Below are 14,610 nucleotides of genomic sequence, written 5' to 3'. Positions count from 1 at the left end.
TATTTTTCTTCTTTTATGCGTTCTTTCTTATATGAATTTAAATTTACAGAACAATCCAATGAAACCAATGTTACCATCCTCATTTTGCAAAGGAGGTAAAGGGACTTGTTTAAGGGTTCACAGTTAGGGGGTGGCAGAGACTAGATGGGACCACCCACTGATTCCAAGTTCAGTAATTAGAGAGACGTTTTCTTGTTACTGATGTCAGCTTCACACTGGATTACCTGTGGTGAACAGCTGAGACCTGGGGGTGATCCGTCATTTAGATACAAAGGACTCGTCCGTCCTTCCACTACCTGACACATACCTAGACCAGTGGTTCTCAAAACGTGGGTCAGGACCAGCTGCAGCAGCACCAGCGCCACCTGGCAACTTACTAAAAATGTAAAATCTCAGACCCTACCCTAGACCTATTGTGTCAGCAAAGCTCTAGGGTGGGGCCTAGCAGCCTGGGTTTTTTTCAACTGAGGTAAAATTTATAGAATGTAACATCATTTTCACCATTTTAAAGTGTACAAGTCCGTGGCTTTTAGTACACGCATGAGGTTGTGCAACCATCACCGCTAGCTAATTCCAGAACATTCTCCTCACTCTAGCAAGAAACCCATACTGCTCAGCAGCTGCACCCCATTTGCCCCTCCCCCAGCCCTAGGCAACCACTCATCTATTTCCTGTCTCCATGGATTTGCCGATTCTGGACATTTCAGATAAATGGAGTCATGTGGCCTTTTCGTGTCTGGTTTCTCTCAATACAGTGTTTTCAAGGTCCATCTGTGCTGTAGCTCATATCAGAGCATCATTCCTTTTCACGGCTGAATAATGCTCCATCATAGGGACAGGCCCCATTTTGTTTAGTCCTGGTGATTTTGATGCCTATTAACATTTGGAAACAACTGGCCAGATATGAAATGCAAATATTGTTGTAAAGCTAGCATATGGACATATCCACACTCATTTGTTTAAAAATAAAAGAAACACAAGCCTGGCTCACCCAGGTCATCCTTCACGTGTTTTACTTAGAAACTGTTCCGTTTTGCACCATGGGTCCACTATAATCTTTATGGAAGCAGATCACCAGGGCTTTCTTCCGTGGTGTCACTGGGCGGGTGAGAGACGCCACCAACCTTTAGTAGGTTAGTCCCACTGCCGCCGAGTTGATTGCAACTCATAGCGAATGTATAGGATAGAGTAGAACAGCCCTGTAAGGTTTCCAAGGAGTGGCTGGTGGATTGGAACTGCCAGCCTTTTGGTTAGCAGCCGAGCTCTTAACCACTGCACCACCAGGGCTCCTTAGTAGGTTAGTAACCCAGAACCCAGTGCCGTAGCTCAGTGCAAACTGTTTGCAGCACTCAGGGACCTTTAAACACTCATTAAGGTGCCAGAAAAGGTTCTGACTGTGAACACAGTAATGATTCCTGTCTTATTTATCTAGTGCTGCTGTAACAGAAAGATCACAAGGGGGTGGCTTTAATAACCAGAAATTAATTTTCTCACAGGTAAGAGGCTATAAGTCTGAAACCTGGGTGCCGGCTCCCGGGGAAGGCTTCTCTGTCTGTTGGCTCTGGAGGAAGGTCCTTGTCTCTTCAGCTTCTACTCCTTGGCTCCTTGGTGATCTTCAGGTGGCATGGCGTCCATCTTCCCCCATCTCTGCTTCTCCTGCTTGTTTAATCTCTCTTACATCTCAAAAAGAGACTGACTTAAGACATACCCTATGGTAATACTGTCTCATAAACATAGCAAAGAAAACTCATTCCCAAATGAGATTATAACCACCCAAACCAAAACCCATTGCCTTCGAGTTGATTTTGGCTCATAGTGGCCCTACAGGACAGAGGAGAACTGCCCTATAGGGTTTCTAAGGCTGTAATCTTTAGGGAAGCTAACTGCCATATCTTTCTCCCACGGAGCACCTGGTGGGTTTGAACTGCAAACCTTTCAGTTAGCAGCTGAACACTTAACCACTGGGCCACCAGGGTTCCTTAGCCACAGGTAGGGGGTGAGGATCTACAGCACATATTTTTGGGCCACAATCCAATCCATAACAAGTCCCTTGTACTCGCTTCAAAATCCAAAGTATGGCAGTCTGCCTCTCCCTCACTCAGATTTCCCCTTTCTTTAGTTTTAGTTCCTGGAGCATGTGGGAAGGAGCCTTGAACTGGGCCATGTAGTTGCCCATGACATCAACGATCTCCTTGTACAGCTCATGCTCAGTAATTTAAAAAGACAAGCCTTGGTTTTGTCCATAGTCTTCAGCAAGCTCATCACAATGTAATAAACCATCCTAAATATGTCAGGAAAGCGGCTAACTGAATTGACACATAGCAATGACAGGCTGCTACCATGCAACAAAGTGGAGCAGTATTTGGGAAAGAAGCCCTCCCGCATCGACACTCTCCCTTGGTAAAAGAAGGCTTTGAACTGATCATCACTGGGGCTCAGGAAAAAGGGCTGCTTCCAGCTCAGGAAGAGAGAATTTATCTTTGATGCCCTTTTTCCCTAATATTTAACTACCAAGGACGCTCGGGGGCAAATCTACCATGCTGGATGCAAGGTTAGAAATAAAAGATGAAACAAGCAGCTGGGTGATTCTAGAAACACAAACACACACACACACACACACACACATACAAAAAAAACCCTACACATTTCAAAAGAGGAATGCCACTTATGGCTTCCTACCGTAAATGCAGTCACGGCTTAGTATTTCAGCCGTCCTGTCACAAAGCTGCCATGTAAAACATGCGTAGGGGTTACTTTTAAGCTGACAAATATGCAGTCAGAAAACTCTCTTCCTGGGGAAGCTGACTGTACATTTTCTGCTGTATTCTCGGAGTGAATTGCACTAAGCCAGTTTACCAACCCTGATATGGAAGGCAGCAGTTACCTGCCTTGCAGAAGCTCTCTGGGGATTACCCAGAGACAACTGCTTTTCTTGCTGGAAATTAGGCAGGTGGGGAAGGTGCTGTCATCAGGCAGAATCTGCCAGGCCTGGGGGTCACCAGTCCTGAGGTTGCCCTGGCCCCTCATCACCAGTCTGACACAGCCTGGCATGCTAACCACAGGAAAGAGGCGGAAGTGACCAGAGGAAGAAGGATGGAGCAGCTGTTGAGAACAGCTCAAAGCTGACACGACCCAGCGGCAGGAACCTGGATCCTTGCTTCGAATCGATTGAAAAACACTCCTGTCGTCACAGCTAATAACCAATTCGATCATACAGGGCCAGCTGAGTTTTGAAAACACGCTGCTGCTGCTCTGTTTCCCATGGATTTCCTTTTGCAGACTAAAATGGGCCTTTATTTTCTCCTGACGGAGGACACCATAGATTCCGTAGGCCTGGGAGGTTCTTCTCTTACCTGGGCATTCGGTGCAGATGTGGCGGCGAAGAACTGAATGGGAAGACCAAGCCTGAGCGCCCCAGCTCCCAGCACTCGGCTAAGTCTCAGTTTTTACATCTATAAAATGGGGGAACAACAAGGAGCTCACACGCTGACAACCATGAGGTTCTAACGTCGCTCTGAAGTGTCCTCCCAGCACCATCTCTAAATGTCTTCCATGTATGGAAACAAAGGCTAGGTCTTGGGGTTTATCCAGCACACCTGGGTCCAGCCCAGGTGACAATGCACATCTGAGAGAGGCCCCAAGAAGCTGAGGGCAGAGGAAACAGTCACCCACATAAAAAGCAGAGTGACTGAGGACCCTGCACGGTGACGGGAGAGGGATGTGGGCCTGAGCTGGGGAGACATTCCGCCACCCAGGGGCACATGGGGCATGACACGCAGAGCACTGTCTCCAACAACAGAACGGGAACCCAGGGTGAACCCGGGGGAAAATCCATCTCATGTTGACTCCAGGCCTGGGAAGTGACAGCATTACACTAAGCGCTGACCCAGGGGACCCACCAGATGGGCTGCAGGAGGTGAAGGAAACCACCAGGCCAGGAGTGAATGATCAAAAGTGTCCTCAGTAGGACATTTCAATTGTTAACAGCAAACACCTGGAGCCCAGAATGGCGCCATCTGCAGCGAACTGTAATTCATGCTCTTAACAGGTAAACTCTGACCTCTGCTCCTCCTCCACGGAAACCAATTACATTGCCAATGCACTGTCCCAGAATTTGTAATAAAGAAAGACACCAACTGAGCTCCGGTCCCTTGTGAGGAGCACAGGAGGCTTCTGGAAGTCACCAGAAGGTGGACTTTCCACTTCTGTGCTATGGTGGTGGTTTGCTGCTGAACCAAGTCCTGAAATGCTAGGACCTTAAGGGCAGAGGCACAGTGCCCCCCATGAAAGGGACCCCTAATACCACCGGCTGTGGTGAAGGTGCCAGCCTCAGCAGAGGTGGGGTAATAGCTTGTTAGTGCCATTAGGAGAAAAGGTTGCTGACCACACGGGCTCATGTGGGACTGGGCTTGCTCAGACAGAGACAGATCCAGGGGCTGGTCAGGGACCGTTCATATCTCTGAGGTAATGCTACCCTCACCTCCTGCCCCAGTGGACAGACCTGCTTAGACCATGCCAGTTAGTTCTGCAGTCTGCAGGTCTGCAATAGGAAATGCACTTTTAATCAGATATGACAGAAAGGGCGGCCGAGACCTCCAAGCCACCCAGACAGGGCTGGAGTCTGTATGTGCCCTGCTCTGTATCTTGCTGAGCTCCAGGCACTGCGTGCCATGAAAGCAACCCTGGACTTGAGAGTGTGAAGGGGCTGTCCCTCCCAATGATTGGGACCCGAAGGCACCCCTGCTTACAGGCACCTGCAGAGGGGCAAGGAAATGGCCCAGGGGCCAGAAGCTGAAGGCTGATGCCCAGAGCCCGACCCTTCCTGACTGTGGGGCCTCTGGTCTGCCTGAACCTCTGTTTTCTCATCTATAAAATGGAGGTGATTGTACCTGCTCTTTCCTCTTAGAGGTATGACAAAAAAATGAGACAGAAGCTGTCAAAGTTCTTTGTAAACTGGAAAACTGTCTGCCAATACAGGGTCTTATAATAACTATTTTAGATTTTAGCCCCCCCGACTTTAGCCAAAGTAAACAAAGGCTCTAAGGAGATGCCTCAAAGGCCAAGGACTCTGCTCTTTGAAAGAAAACTGCTCCTGTCACCCAGATTTCCATGGAGCACATCAAAGGGACAAGGGCCTCAGCCTCCTGCTTGCCTGAGTTTTCTCAGCCTTAGTTTTTGTTTTTGTATTTACTAGACTGTATCTATTATAAGCTATTGCAAATCCACTGTAGAACGATGAGGCGCATACAAAAACCATACATGGCAATGTGGCAAACACCAGAGTTGGCATGAAGACAACAACCTCAGAACCTTCTTCCTGGAAGCTTAGCCATCACACAAAAGGTGAACAGATGGCCTCACTCTGAACACCTCTGATGGGCTGTAATGACCACCCACCCACCCACCCACCCATCCATCCATCCATCCCCTGTCCAACCATCATTTTCCCACTCATTTACATAGCTACTCACCCATCATCCATCCATCTACCCTCCCATCCATCATTTATCCATTCACCCATCATTTGTCCATCCATCCACCCACCCAGTCCTCCTTATTCCTCTGTCCATCCGTCCATCCATCCGCCCACCCACCCATCCATCCACCTGCCCACCCACCCATCCATCCACCCACCAACCCAACCACATCTCATTCATCCACCATCTACCCTTTAGTCAAGAAATATTCACTGAGCTCCTACTATGTGCTAGGCACTGTTCTAGGTACTGGGGATTCAGCAATGAACAAAATAGACAAAACTCCTGATATCCTGGAGTTTAAAGTGGACTCTTCCGGATATAGCTGGTTACAGAGAGGCCCAGAATTCACCCCTGACCTCACACTGAGGCCTCCGTACCACATGTTCTGAGGAGAGGCGGAAGTAATGGGTGTGTGTGTGGGATGGAGGGATTGGCAGAATTTCAGCTGTAATGTTTTCACACATGTTCTACCACAAATAAAATGCTAGATTAACAAGCCAATGACAGGAAATAATTCTCTGCTGTTGGAACATAAGTTGAAGGAGGCCTGCAGAACTCAACGGTTTAAAAATGGGGCTGCCTTCCACCTCCCTGGGTCCCACAGGGACACTGCTCTCTACTGAGAAGGCTTCAGTCCCCACATGGAGCCCAAACATGGCCCCGGTCCCTTTCATGTGGCAAACATGCTGGGAGGCTAATGTGCATGGCTGCCCAACATGCTTGTCTTAAGTCTCGCTGGACTGTCTGCCTGGTCACACAGAGTGCCCGTGAACCTGCAAATGCTCAGTGCATTTTTCTCCAACCAGCGCCCCAGGATAGCTGTTTTACTGCTCTTCCTGAGGATCACTGCTGCTGCAACTTTTGATTTGAGATGAAGGTGGAAAGACAGGGCTTGGACTCTGGCAACTTGGACTCTGGCAATATTATGTCCTGATGCTTCCACTTTGGCTGTTTTGAAAATTTGTTGTTGTTAGCTGCCACTGAGTTGGCTCCCAGCTCATGGCACCCCCATGCACAATGGAATGAAATGTTACCTGGTCCTGTACCATCCTCGTGGTTGGTTGTGGACTGGACTGTTGAGATCCATGGTGTTTTCACTGGCTGATTTTTGGAAGCAGATCACCAAGGCTTTTTTCCTAGTTTCTCTTAGTCTGGAGGCTCTGCTCAAACCTGTTCAGCCTCATAGCAACACGCAAACCTCCACTAACAGATGGGTGAAGGCTGTGCGTGAGGTGCGTTGGCCAGGAACTAAACCCAGGTCTCCCACATGGAAGGCTAGAACTCTACCACTGAACCTTCACTGCCACCTTTAAAATTTGATTTCCTCATTTTCTAAGCCCCATCCAATTCCTTTATCTTTAAAATGGGTATAATAATAGCCACCTCACTAGGCTTACTGATGAAATAGGCAATCACTAACATGATCCTCCAGGGTCAAAGTCAAGCTCGTTTATGTGCATTCCCCCTGAGCTGGATGTTCAAGGAGTAATGGCATACAGATATATCTCCCGAGCTTGGCTGCTCTGTTTTCTGCCTGGTTTAAGAGAGGAGGACGATTCTACCATGACCTTGGGCAGCGGCTTTTAGTGATCTTAAACTAAAAAAACCAAACCCTTTGCTGTTGAGTTGATTCCGATTCACAGTGACTCTACGAGTATTTTTACTCTGCAATAACTATAGACAAGTTCATTTATCTTTTCAGTGAGCACTACCTAATTATATGGAAATGGAAACACACTCATATTGCTGTGTCCTTGAACTGCTTTCAAGAATCCCTCCCGCCAGTTCATTTTTCTCTTATGATACTGTTCCGACACAGCCAACTCAATCACTCTGGCTGGATAATTAAATGGAGTCTAACCAGTAGTGGTTTCATCATTATACAGCTGATCCTCCTTTTTTTCCTCCTTGGATAAAGATTTCCATTCTTTTTTCTAATACCTTGAAGGAAGTACAGGTTTTCTTAAACTTTCTGTTAAGAAAAACATATAGTCACCCTTGATGAAGAGCTGATATGAAAAATAATTTTCTCCAACTCCATTCTGGAAAAATGTATTCATGATATCAAATGGTTCTCTCAAAGTTAAAAAGGAGGTGAGCTTTAATTATCTGTATTCTGCACTATTTTTCAAGTTCAAGTTCCAGGCAAATCAACAAAGAGTGTGGTCTTCCTACCGACATTCACATTTCTATCAATTCCTACCATGTCCAAAGCTCTGAGGAATTTTTCACTGTAAAACTGCAGTTCATTGTATCCCCTTGAAACACATTTTCAGACAGTTCTCAAAAAGAAATAAAGTTTTACCCTGATTATGAGCTAGCAATTCTCAAGGAGAGATGAGCCTAACCCCTACTCGATCCTTCAGGCATCAGTTCAGATTGGACTTTATTCCAGAATGTTCACCAGCACCTCTTCTGACCTTTGCTCCTGCACCACGAATTATTGGGCATTTTAAAAAGATGTGAAATAGTATTATGGTTATGTTTATAAATTTATCCTTATTGTTTAGAGACACACTTAAGTAGCTACAGACGAGATGCTGTGTTACCCAGGACTGTGTAAACAGGCTAGCTAGGCACCCCCAGTGGGTCTCACGGTACCCACAATGGCCCCCTACCAGAACCCTTGGCCTTCCCAACACAGCATGAGCTCCTGGAAGTCAAGGACATGCCTTTTGTGTCTGTGCCCACCCTGCTCCCTGGGACACGGCGCACAGCAGGTACACAGAAAGAACTGGTTGAATAAACACGTGGTTTTGCTGTGGCTGGTTGCCTCCACTGTTCCATGAACCCTGTCTTCTGCAGTCCAAGGCAGGGCTGCCCTCTTCTCAGTTTCCAGTAAGGCAGGGTGAACGTGGGTGGAGGCCATGCAGATCTAGCGTCTCCCCTGGACTTGGTCCACACCCAGACAGCTATGTAGAAAGCAGGCGTGCAATAAATGTTTCCTGATCTGAATTACATGGAATTGGATGAGCCAACAGTGCCAAGTTCCCGGGAGGTAGAAAGGCAATGCTTTCTCCTGAAACACGGTCATTTGGCCTGGTTGTAGGTGCATTCCTGAAGGTCCAGCCTCAGCGGACTGTGAATTATTTACACCCCCGGAGAGCAAGGGGTGACGCTCATCTGACTATTTCCTCAGCCTACATTCTCTTCAGTGCTCACCATGTTGTCCTCACTCCCTGTTGGCAGCTGGGGACACATTCTTGCCTGAAGCAAAACCAAAACAGCCCCAGGCTCCTAATCTTATCATTGGCATGGATGCTATGGCAACAGTTCCTTGCAGATACCCACAAAGAAAAGGTGCTGGTCTGTGGCTCTTCAAAGTGGAGCCCTTAGGGGACGCTACTGTAGGAAAAGGAAAGTGAAATGCTCAATGAAACCAATCTTCCACATCACAGCGATTCTACCAGGCTAGAGAGGCGAGTGTGTAAGGTGTGGACTGACGTAACACCATGTACGCTAAAGTCTAACACCCGTCTGTCAGTCTGTCATACTGTGGTGGCTTGTGTGTTGCTGTGATGCTGGAAGCTATGTTACCAGTATTTCAAATGCCCGCAGGGTCACCCACGGGGGATAGGTTTCAGCAGAGTTTCTAGACTAAGACTAGGAAGTAAGGCCAGAGGATAAAGGCCTACTGTTGCTGTTAAGTGCCGTCAAGTCAGTCCCAGCTCATAGCTACCCTACGTACAACAGAATGAAACACTGCCTAGTCCTGCGCCATCCTCATAGTTGTTGCTTTGTTTGAGCCCATTGTTATAGCCACTGTGCCAATCCATCTCATTGAGGGTCTTCCTCTTTCCACTGACCCTGTACTTTACCAAGCATGATGCCCTTTTCCAGAGACTGGTCCCTCCTGATAATCTGTTCAAAGTAAGCGAGATGAAGTCTCGCCATCCTTACTTCTAAGGAGCATTCTGGTTGTGCTTCTTCCAAGACAGATTTTTTCATTCTTCTGGCAGTCGATGGTACACTCTATATTTTTCACCAACACCATAATTCAAAGGCGCCAACTCTTCTTCAGTCTTTTTATTCGTTGTCCAGCTTTCACACGCATCATATGAGATGACTGAAAATACCAAGGCTTGGGTCAGGCACACTTTAGTACTCAAAGCGACATCTTTGTTTTTTAATACGTTCAAATGGTCTTTTGTAGCAGATTTACCCAGTGCAACTTGTCATTTGATTTCTTGACTGCTACTGCTACTGCTACCATACAATATCCCCTTGTTCTGTTCAAACAACTGCCTCTTTGTCTAGGTACATGGTGTCCCCTCCGCCTGGAGCTCACTACCTTTAGCATCTTTGCCTGCTCTCTATTCCTCTCTTCCTTTTGATCTTGGCTGAAACATCATCTCCACACAGGGGTCTTCTCCAAAGTTCCCCCATCCCTTGTTTTCCCTTTCCGTCTACTTCCATGGGTGTTAACTGTGGATCCAAGTAAAATGAAATCCTTGATAGCTTCAATATTTTCTCCATTTGTCTTGATGTTGCTTACTGGTCCAGTTGTGAGGATTTTTGTTTTCTTTATGTCGAGGTGTAATCCATACAGAAGGCTGTAGTCTTTGATTTTTATCAGTTAGTGCTTCAAGTCCTCTTCACTTTCAGCAAGCAAGTTTGTGTCAACTGCATATCACAGGTTGTTAATGAGTCTTCCTCTAATCCTGATGCCCCATTCTTCTTCATATAGCCCAGGTTTTCAGATTATTTTGCTCGGCATACAAACTGAATAAGTATGGTGAAAGGATACAACCTGATGTACACCTTTCCTGACTTTAAACCATACAATATCCCCTTGTTCTGTTCAAACAACTGCCTCTTTGTCTATGTACATGGTGTCCCCTCCGCCTGGAGCTAACTACCTTTAGCATCTTTGCCTGCTCTCTATCCCTCTCTTCCTTTTGATCTTGGCTGAAACATCATCTCCACACAGGGGTCTTCTCCAAAGCTCCCCCATCCCTTGTTTTCCCTTTCCGTCTTCTTCCTTTGCTTCCTTCATCAACTCTTCCTAACCTGCAATTTTCTGATTCATTTCAAGTTCACCTTCCCCCCAAGAAAGCAAGTTTCAGGAGGACAAGAAATGTGCCCATCTTGTTCACTGTTGCACCCCCGAAATCTATTACAGGCAAACACATCACAGGAGCTGAGGTAACGCGTGTTTTAGGCTCAGCCACAATCCTCTGATGGGTTGGCCCTGTTATTCCAACCTCATGGGGACAGGAAACCTTCTGCAGAAAATACACGAATCTGTGGAAGTGACTTTTGAATGTTAATACGCATTTTTTTTTAACTCTAGGAAGTGTCATTTACTATTATGCTAAATATTCTTTGCTAAAAGTGCTCAAATCATTCACGTTTTTCTTATTCCCATAAGTGCGCGCATACTTAGTCCTCAACCCTTAAAGACCAAGTGCTCCAAGAAGCTCATTAATGGGTAGACTCAATCAAGTTTAAACTCCCACACAAATCCCCAGATACTGCTTTTGCCAAAAAGTAATTTCCAAGACAGGTTTTAAATGTTAACTATCTGAAGACATAAAACACACACTCTCATGTGTACTCAAAGACTCACAGTGTTTAACGACACCAGCCACAAGGAAACATCTCCAACTGTTCCTGCACCATGTAGCTGCGGTCACGTCACCCAAGCTTACAGAGGCCTCTGCTCATGCCCAGTGTTTGCAGACCTCCAGGTCCAATTGTCAATGGTGGCAGCTTGTTAATGTTTTCAGACTTAGGATTCTGGAATGTTTTAATCAAGGATAAACAGGGTCTACCAGGGGATAGGGAAACTCTGGTGGCATAGTAGTTAAATGCTACGGCTGCTAACCAAAAGGCTAGGAGTTTGAATCCACCAGGTGCTCCTTGGAAACTCTATGGGGCAGTTCTACTCTGTCCTATAGGGTCGCTATGAGTCAGAGTTGACTCGATGGCAACTGATTTAATTTATCAGGAATGGACTGTCCCCCTTTAAATCACCTACAATGGCTGGTTCTTTTTGACTCTGTGAGGCTTCAATATCATCAGACACTGATTCATCTCTTTGAGAGTCACTTTTGGGGCTAAGAAATAATGTGATAACTTAAATGAACCGACCCTCTTAACATTTGTCACTCACGCCTGGGTCAGTAGCGGGGCAGGAGAACTCATAGGAAGATGAACGTTTGGACATGTGCCAGTTTATTATGAACCATGCAAAAAAGAGGAAGACCCTCAGCAAGATGGAGTGACACAGTGGCTACAACAATGGGCTCAAGCATAACAATGATTGTGAGGATAGTGCAGGACCCGGCAGTGTTTTCTTGTGTTGTACATAGGGTCACTATGAGTTGGAACTGACTTGATGGCACGTAACACAACAACACTCACACGGAAACCATGGACACATTGCTGAGTGACTACCACGTGGCACTAGAAGCGCTTTCTGGTAACTATGAATAGGAATTCTGAAAAAGCCCTTTAAATTTTTGATAGTTCCAGCATCTCTGTGGGCTAAATAATAGCAACAGCACCTTGCATCTGTGGAGTGAATTTAAATTTACAAAGACACATGATATCATTTAACTCACTCTCCCACCCTCATGGGGACACCATGAGGTAACAGAACCACAACTTGAGATAATACTGGCGATTAAGAGCCTCCGGGGAGATCCCACAGTGGGTGATGGATGACAAGGGGTTGGCTCAGAGGCCTGACCTCACCCTCTCTGTGGGCTTTTGCGATTAATTCACCCACTCGCTTAGGAAGTTTCCTTCCATCTGAGAAAATTAAAAACACCACTCTCTGAACAGGAATGTGAGAGCATAAACGAGAACCAAGTAGAAAAGATTTACTCAAAAGCTTAACTTCAGCAAAAGAGAAAACTTGGAAATTGCTAATAAGGTATAAATCAAATAAAAGCTATTAACAAACTCCTGGTAATGGGGGAAAAAAGGCTTTTAAATGGTTTGCTGAGCTCTTAGCAATGCCATTTCTACCTATAGCTTTCAAATACCTCCAGAGTAATTTGTCCTGTATCCTTGCACACCGCAATGGCCACCTCCTCCCTACTTTCGAGAGAGAGAGAGAGAGAGAGAGACAGACAGACAGACTCACAGCGATAAAGGAGACGGCACTGTAACAAGTACATGTTTTCCTTTACCAACGAAATTCTTCTTAAACTAGCACAAAATTCTAGTTTACTGCGTCTAGTTCCACTCCATGTGGACACTGCAATAACAAAACTACTACTTCTGTTTTTTGGGGTGAATCAAGACTGGTGTTCCAGAAAAGCATAACCTATTGAACATAACATATTGAAACATAATCTACTGCAACAGAAAAGACGTTCACTTAAACCTCTAAGATCTGGTAAAGTGGCGTGGGTTTGGTGTCAGAGGTAGGGATACCAAACATCTCCAAGCTCCTAACTCCACTCATATATGCCCTAAGGGCCAACTCCCAAGGAAAGAAACCCCTTCCACCGCCCCCCCCCCACCACCATCCCCACAGAGGACACAACCCTTCGCCCAGTGGGTTTCCAAGGCCCTCAGGTGGCTGACTCCTCGACTCCTGAGGAACTTGAGTTGGGATTGTAGGGTAATTCTTAATTTCTAAACAAAGACAGAATCCACCCCACCACTTCTCAGGGAAGAGGTTGGGCCCCTATGCCACGTGGTGTTGCAAAACGAGGGCCCACGATTCTCCCAGAGTACCACAGTCCACTTTGGCTACTTGGGAAGGAATTTCTTTTTGGAAGCTTCCACAGTGGCTCTGGCCATGAAACCAAGGGAGCTTTGGGCTCTGCTGTTTCCCAATATGCATTTCCAGCCGCTGTGGGATGCTACGAGAAGCTGGAAGCACAGCACTTGCCCGGTCGAAGGGTTCATGATGCAGCCGCCTTTCTCAGCAGTCATTTTGCAGTTACAGCCCCTCTCCAGTGTGTCGTGGTTCATCCCGAAATTGTGGCCCAGCTCGTGGGCCAGGGTCACGGCCGCGCCAAGGGGGCTGTCTGAATGGTCCTCAAAGAAAACACAAGAGCACACACAGTTCATATCACCTTGGCCTCATTTCCCACCCTGTTTGCCAACCCCCATTTTTTCTGCTCATTAACATTTTACTTAATCCAATTCCCTATAGGGAACAACACAGAGCCCCAGAATGTAAACTTAAAAAAAAAATTGATGTATTTCATTAGACCACTTTGAGGCCCCTTCTGCTGATGAGTACCTATCTCCCCCGATATGGAATCCTTTTATGACTTTAATGGAAAAGCCAAGGCAGTAGTCACCATCCTGCCTCATCCAAGCTCTCACCAAACATCATTCTGGTGAATGAAGCAAAAAGTTGCCCCACATCATCAGAAGTGAAAGCCCATTCTTTCATCGGTGATCAAAGTACCAATTTATCCCTTGATAGAAATGTATGCAGACATGAAGTTGGCAGGAGGAAGCACACATTGTGACATTCTAAACAAGACCTGCACAAGTTGTCACTGAGCACGCCTATTGGTATGTCTACTTGGTAGAGGAGGGCAATTGAAAAATTCACAATAAAAGCTAACCACACCGAGTGGCTGCAGACTCACTGAATTGAGATGGCAATCTGTGATGCCTCTCTCTGGCTGGCCCCTTTCTTCTCAGGTAGACCTTGGGAAATGGATGGAAGCGTCTGATTCTCTTTTACCGCTTGGCTCAACCTTTTGCTTGGCTGTAGAAGGCGGTTCGCCATTCAGCAAGTGGTGTTTGGCTGCCCCCCAGTTAGTGGAGTGTTTGGATGACTTGATCCATATTAGAAATGAACTGAAAATAAAGCTACTCAACTTTAACAAACTAAAATGCGTTAATTAATGAATGTGAATTGCAAAAACGTGCCCATGAATGGTGTTAAAAGGCTTGCGCACCAGGCAATGATGAAAGTACCCTTTTAACTCCTGACTAATTCTACCTGGGAAAGAGGTAAGAGACTTTCCTGCAGGCTTCCAGGGGACAGTGATGCTGTGTTTTATAGCAAACATTATTCCCGATACACACAGTCTGCAGGGTCTTTCAATAGAAGTGCGTTTGTGTAAGACCTCGTAAGTTTTGGTGGTATTCACTGCTGCAGCTGCCTGGGTCTCTGGCCCGCAGTGTAAGAAAAGAATGGCACAGCCAG

The 14,610-nt window shown here is 46.3% G+C and overlaps 1 protein-coding gene across 2 annotated transcripts in view; it reads right to left on the bottom strand.

Moving 5' to 3' along the window:
* Positions 1-14,610, bottom strand: part of ADAM12 (ADAM metallopeptidase domain 12) — a 377,170-nt gene that overhangs the window by 73,868 nt on the left and 288,692 nt on the right. For both annotated transcript variants that reach the window (XM_064269188.1, XM_064269189.1), the window contains exon 11: positions 13,330-13,478. In XM_064269188.1, coding sequence (XP_064125258.1) covers positions 13,330-13,478 — 149 coding nt within the window. The remainder of the gene's footprint in view (positions 1-13,329; positions 13,479-14,610) is intronic.

This window comes from Loxodonta africana, chromosome 16 (assembly GCF_030014295.1).
Source record: "Loxodonta africana isolate mLoxAfr1 chromosome 16, mLoxAfr1.hap2, whole genome shotgun sequence".
NCBI classification, from domain to species: Eukaryota; Metazoa; Chordata; class Mammalia; order Proboscidea; family Elephantidae; genus Loxodonta; species Loxodonta africana.
This window is presented reverse-complemented; position numbering and strand designations above follow the sequence as displayed.